The following is a 6,000-nucleotide window of genomic DNA, read 5'->3' as shown; positions in this document are numbered from 1 at the left end:
TTTAATGAAGAGCACCCATCTGGCTCTGGGGCTTTGTGCTCAGTTGCCACAGCTCTGGTTCTGTTACCAAACCTGTCCAGACAGCAGCACAGGTGAGTCTTGCACAGAGCTCTCTTGCAGCCTCCCATCAGAACTGAGCACAGATGTGATGGGCTTGCAGCTTAGAAGTGATGCATTTTGAGGTGAAGTTTCTGGTTATACCTGCCTAGGGTAAAGTCTGACCTCACAAACCCCATTTTATGCTAAACCGAGCAGATTTGGCTGCCTCAGTTGTAAGAGCTTGACCAGGTGCAAGTCATCGGCCGGCAAGTGCGGACCCAGCCTCTGACAAAGCCCTTCTGGGGCTGGAGCATTTCATTGGCACTTTACTGCTGTTGTTCGGTTCAGGGGGAGTTTGCTTCATGCCTGGAGGCTTTGCCTCACATCCACTGGGAAAAACAAGGACTGAGGAGACGAGGTGGTGCCTGCCTGAGACTGAAGCGCTCGGTGACCGAGAGGCTTTTGCCGGGGTTGGCTCCATGGTGCGGTGCTTCTCTTCCTTAAAGCAATTGAAGACAGCCGGCACTCCTTGTGCAGGCGGTAACTGGGCTCAGGTGCTGTGCTGCTCATGGGATGCTCACAGCAATCCTCCCAAAGCAGGGCTTTCCAGCCCCTTCCCTGCATGGATTCCAACCCTTCCAGCTGCCCACGGGTGCAAGCTCTGGAGGACAAACTGGTGAGTCCAGGCTTGGGGATGCTTTGCCATTCCCATCTTCCCAGGGCTCATGGTGAGAGGTGGGGTTGGACAGGGGGGTCCTCACCCCTGGTGGCTCCTGCTCTGCAGGTCGGTGGCTCCTTGTTCTGCTGGGCTGCAGGAGTGCCATGAAGCCAATCAAGGTCCTTCCTTCTGGTCAGGATACCTGGGGGGTGGGTTGGAGGCCTCGTCACCCCATGGGCTGTTGGGGACAGCCAAAAGCCGCTGTGGGTCTCAACCTCACGCTTGGCTCTTTGTTCACCACTCACTGCAGTTTAAATGCATGTGAGGCTTCAGGGAGAGGCAATGGGGGAGCTGGGTTTATTCCCTGTTTTCTAAAGCATTCCCCTCCCAGCAGCTCGTTTCTTTGCTCAGGGATCCATCGTGGACAATGAGGCAAAGGAGACAGGGAAAGGGCTGGGGAAGGGGGCACGATCCTGCCAGCAAGCACCCTGCTCAAGGCACAGGTGGGCCAGGTCCCACCACGTTCCTCCTCCTCTGCTCTGGGCTGTGGTGAGAGCTGGGCCCTGCTTTAAGTGGATGTTTTCATACCAGCTCCATGCTCTCAGTGCCAGTTGTTGCCCTCAACTGAGCAAACCCAGGGATTTGGTCCCAGTTGGCCCTCCATGGGGCATGGGCATCCCTGGGGACAGCCCAGCCGCCATAGCCAGCACATATCCCATGGGAGCTCCTTCCCCATCCCCTTACTGCCTCTCACTGCCAGAAGCACTTGTATTCCTCACATCCAAACTGCTGCTGACACCTTCCCAAGTGCAAGAACCGTGTCCGCAGCCATTCCAAGCTCCCAAAGTCACCTCCCGGCTCTCCTCCAACCCCGGAATCTCCTTTTAAATCACCTTTATGAGCAGGGAAAGGATTGAATTAGCATCAAACAACCCCTGCAGATCCAACACTGGGCTGCCTGCGATTGCTTTCACACCTTAATTCAGTCAAAACCTTTAACTTTAATTGATCTGAATCACCTCCAGCATTCCAGCGTGCTGGAATTGAGCATCTTGGATGTCTGGGGTGCCAGGAGAACTTTGCTGTGCTTCTCACTGACTGCATGAGAAAAGGAAGACAAAAGGTAACAGCACCTTTGGCTTTATTGATTGTTCAATAGAGGGCTCACGGTGAGGGCACAGCTGAAAGCAATTCCGCAATGAAACACCCTCCAAAGCAAACAGGCGGCTGCAGGGGCAGATCAAGGCTGTTGGCTCCGTGCTTTGGGCCGGTCAGCAGTGAAAGGTGGAGCTGGGTGGCCCCAGGCAACCTGAATGGCTGCAGATGTGCAGCTCTTGGGGCAGGTCCCTGCCCTGGTTGGGTGCCCACTGCCAGGATCACTGTGCTGTGACCCCCGGTGCTGAGCACAGCCCCATCCCCATGGGCCATGGAGCTGCCTGATGGCTCCGGTTGCCTCCCAAGGCCCCAGAAGCCGGGTACAGACAAGGAGCGGGGGCAGGTTTCTGTTTCTGTTAGAATTGGCCCCAATTTCCACTCCTGTCCTCACTCGGGGCCCCGCTCGCTGCAGCCGTAAGGGCTGGACCATCAGTGTGGTGGCCATCAAAGGGAACCCCTTTAGCAGAGGCTCAGCCCAGTGAGCCCCCCAAGGAAGGTTCATTGGGGCCGGGAGATGGTGCTGAAGCGTTCAACAGCCCAGAGACCAGCCCAAATGCAGTACCCAGGCCCTGGCAGAGCAGCGTCCTCCTGCCCGTGGCAGTTCAAAGCCAGGGCCATTGTGCCCAGGAAGCCACTGGAGCCAATGGTGCTGCGGGGCTGGGGTGAGCTGGGGACAGCCCAAAATAGCCACGGTATTTCCTGTCCTTCGAAGCCTGCTCAAAGAGAGCCGATTTCCTCCATCCCATCGGCAGCAGAACACGGAGCAGCCACCGCTGCAGCCACATCACACCTGAGGCCCCTCGGAAGGATCAGGCCGAGCCCTGCTGGGACCTGGGCTTGGGCCACAGCCGTTGTTCTTCATCCCCCGATGCCAGCAAAGAAACAGCCAAACCCAGGCCGTGATCAGGGTCCAGATGGTCACTGGTTGCTTTAATCTCATCTCGGAGCATTCGTTTCCCTCCCTGAGCCCTCTCCCTGTGCTCCCGCTGCTCCAGGATGGGCTGGGGGAAACCTGCTGTGGGTACAATGAAACTGAGCCGTTTGCTCATCTCTCCTCAGCTGCAGGAGTGAATCCCCCCTCCCGGCCCCTGCCCTGGGTTGGTTTTGGAAGCTGAAATCAAACAGGTTCCAAAAAAAGGCTTTTCCTGCTTCTAGCCTTGACTCCAGCCCTTTCCACAGGGATCATGGCGATGCCCCTCGCCTGTACCTGCTGGCGGGAGGGCTGGGAATGAGCATTGGAATCACACCTGAACTGCCCAAACTGGCAGGGTTTTGATGGCGGTGGTAATTTCTGTTTAGTTTTGCCCCTGAGGCTTCATCCGGTAGCGTTAATGGAGCCCTGATTGCACCGAGTTCCACAGCAGCACTCAGGCTCTGTGACCTTTGGGATCCGACGCCGTTCCCGGGAGGGTCAGGACACGGTTCCTGCCCATCCTGCAGCAGGGACCTCTCACACTTCTCCCCTTCTCCCACGCAGGGCTCCTGGAACCCAGTTGCAGCCCCTCTGCTCCCCCCACAACCACCCTGACCTGGCTGGGGAGCGGTGCTCAGGGCAGAGATGTTCTGGCGTGGCTGGGGAAGGTGTGTGCCGTGTCTGTGCACAGCAGCAGCTCCCAGCAGACAGCAGGGAGTGGAACAAAGCCCCTTTTGTAACCACAGCCCCACAGCGGCTGGGGAAGCAGCGCACGGCCCAAGCTGTGCTGCTCCAGGGGGAGGATGAGGAATGGCTGTGGCTGCCAGGCTGAATGAAGGCCAGGTTGGACACAGGGGCTTGGAGCAACCTGCTCCAGTGGAAGGGGCTGGAGCTGGATGAGCTTTAAGGTCCCTTCCAACCCAAACCAGTCTGGGACTCTGCGATGCAGCAGCCGCTGGAGGAGCTGCAGGGGACGGAGACAACGCCAATGAAGAGTGCCACCAGTGCCGTGTCAGTGTGGGGAGGAATGAGTTTATTTTAAGATACACTCTTGTTTCTGAGGAAGGGATTTTAGCAGCCTGCACCAGAACTGTGAACCAGAGCGTGAACCTGCCCGCTCGGCCTTGGCCAGCCTTGCCGATGCTCACACGGGTTTCTTGGGATAGAAAAGAAGAAGGTCCAAAATTCAACTGTACACCTTTATACAGGGTGCTCAGCCAGGCTCCCTTTATACACACTGCTGTACATGCTTGGGATAACTGAGTGCAATTGTAGTCAGAGCCAATACATCATCCCAGGCTAATGAAGATAAGGTGAAAGCTGTGGTGAACAGAAGCTGCACAGATACACAGGCAAATGAAGCTTATTGCGTTCCCGACACTCCCAAGTGCATTTACCAAGAGGAGTGGAGCAAAGAGAGTTTTCAAACCTTCCTGGTTAAAGGGCTCCCTGTCTCACACCAGTGAGCATCTCCCTGACTGGGGGACTTTGCTTTGCGTGGGCTCTATGTACAATGGACTTTGCAACAGTGCAACTAACCAGCTCGCTCACGTACCGAGGTTGTGCAGGATCACTGGCAGCTGATCTGAGGCTCTCTCACAGCAGCACTGTGCCGCAACAGCCTTCAGGAACCAGCAATGCAGTGGCCAGCCAAAGCTCATCACTGGGTCTTACACCCGCATGTCTCTGCACAGCAGTCACAACGGGGGCTGCACCCGAAGCAGCCTCTGACCCACTCGCAGGGATGTGGGCAGCAGCTCCAAGCGCTTCCAGCGGGGTGCATTGTCCCATGGTGAGCCACACTGCCGGCCAGCAGACAGTGGGGACCACAATGTGCTCAGGCTCCCAGGAAGAGCCCCATGGGGGTATCAGGGCTCTCCCAGCTGACAACAGACACCATGAAGCAGCAGCAGCAGCCAGGGCATGCTGAAGGTGAGGAAGGAGTTTAAAATGGGGAAGAAGAAACTGTAAGAGAGGCACCTCCACCTCCTGCTTTCCATTACTGCAGGGGAGCGTGCGATGGAGCAAGAGAGCAGGGAGGTGGCTCCACTCACACTGGCCCCTTCAGTCCCCAAAGCCCTGATGGGGCTCCAGCCACGGGAACCCCACAGTGGTCCTTAGCAGCAAACCATTCCCATGCTCCCACCCCTCGTTCCCTGCCTCTCGGGGCTGTGTCTCGCAGTCCAGGCACACTCAGAGCAGGATGCTCCCCTCGAGCCCCGGCTCCCAGCGCCGCAGGCACTACCTCCTTTTCCTCATGCAGGTTTCGAGCCTTCCCAGCTCTTCGTAGGCCTGGTAGAAGATGTCAAAGTCTCTGGCGCTCCAGCCCCTCCAGACAGCCAGGCACCGCGCCGTGGTTTCGTTCTGGAAGCAGCACACGACTGTGTCCTTTGCTATGAGAGCAGCATCCACCAGCGTCCTGCGAAAGGAAGGACAGAGCGGAGAAGGGCATCAGAGCTCTGCTAGCACAGCGCCTCGCCTCTCATGGGGCATGCACTGACTCACACGCTTCCCTTTCCAGTTACTGAATCTCTTTATAAGCTACAAATCCATGAGAAAGGAGAATGTAACAAAGAGAGGGATGAGGAACCACGGCAGGGCAGAAGCAAGCGGCTCACTGATGTGGGAAAGGGTTTTTAAAGGGTGCCCAAACATGCTGGTGGGTGCTTGTCTGCGGGACATCCTGAAGTTGCCCTCAATCCAGACTCCTCTGCCTGCTGCCAGCTGGGCATTTTGAACACAGCTCCATCACGGCACAGCTACAGGCTGCCAACAGCTTCCACAGCCTGCAGGAGTGGGATGGAGCCCAGCCCCACAGGCATGGCTGGGGCAACAGCACAGGGATCCACAAGGCTGCTGTAGGAGTCCTGTGTGACAGCATCACATTGCCTGCGCTTCCCTTCCTGGTGTCTGAGTGTGTTACCTGATCAGACAGCAGCAGCTGAAGCTGCTCTGCAGATACCCCATGGGGATGAGGCCAGGCAGAAGGTGATGCGTTTGTCCCTGCAGGGTTCAGGTCTCTTCCCTGTGAGGGTGCTGAGGCGCTGGCACAGGGCGCCCAGAGAAGCTGTGGCTGCCCCATCCCTGGCAGTGTTCAAGGCCAGGTTGGACACAGGGGCTTGGAGCAAGCTGCTCCAGTGGAAGGGCTCCCTGCCCGTGGCAGGGGTTGGAGCTGGATGGGCTTTAAGGTCCCTTCAACCCAAACCAGTCTGGGATCCTGTGATTCTACAATAGG

General features: G+C 57.3%; 1 protein-coding gene across 1 annotated transcript in view; it reads right to left on the bottom strand.

The window, feature by feature from the left end:
• Window positions 1–5,006: 5,006 nt before the first annotated feature.
• The window catches only part of LRRK1 (leucine rich repeat kinase 1), a gene marked incomplete at both ends in the record, with an annotated part of 73,081 nt that continues 72,087 nt past the window's right edge, over window positions 5,007–6,000 (bottom strand). Inside the window, one exon of the mRNA XM_080626528.1 lies at window positions 5,007–5,184. Coding sequence (XP_080482654.1) covers window positions 5,007–5,184 — 178 coding nt within the window. The remainder of the gene's footprint in view (window positions 5,185–6,000) is intronic.

This window comes from Psittacula echo (assembly GCF_963264785.1).
Source record: "Psittacula echo genome assembly, chromosome: 10".
In the NCBI taxonomy this organism is placed as follows: domain Eukaryota; kingdom Metazoa; phylum Chordata; class Aves; order Psittaciformes; family Psittacidae; genus Psittacula; species Psittacula echo.
This window is presented reverse-complemented; position numbering and strand designations above follow the sequence as displayed.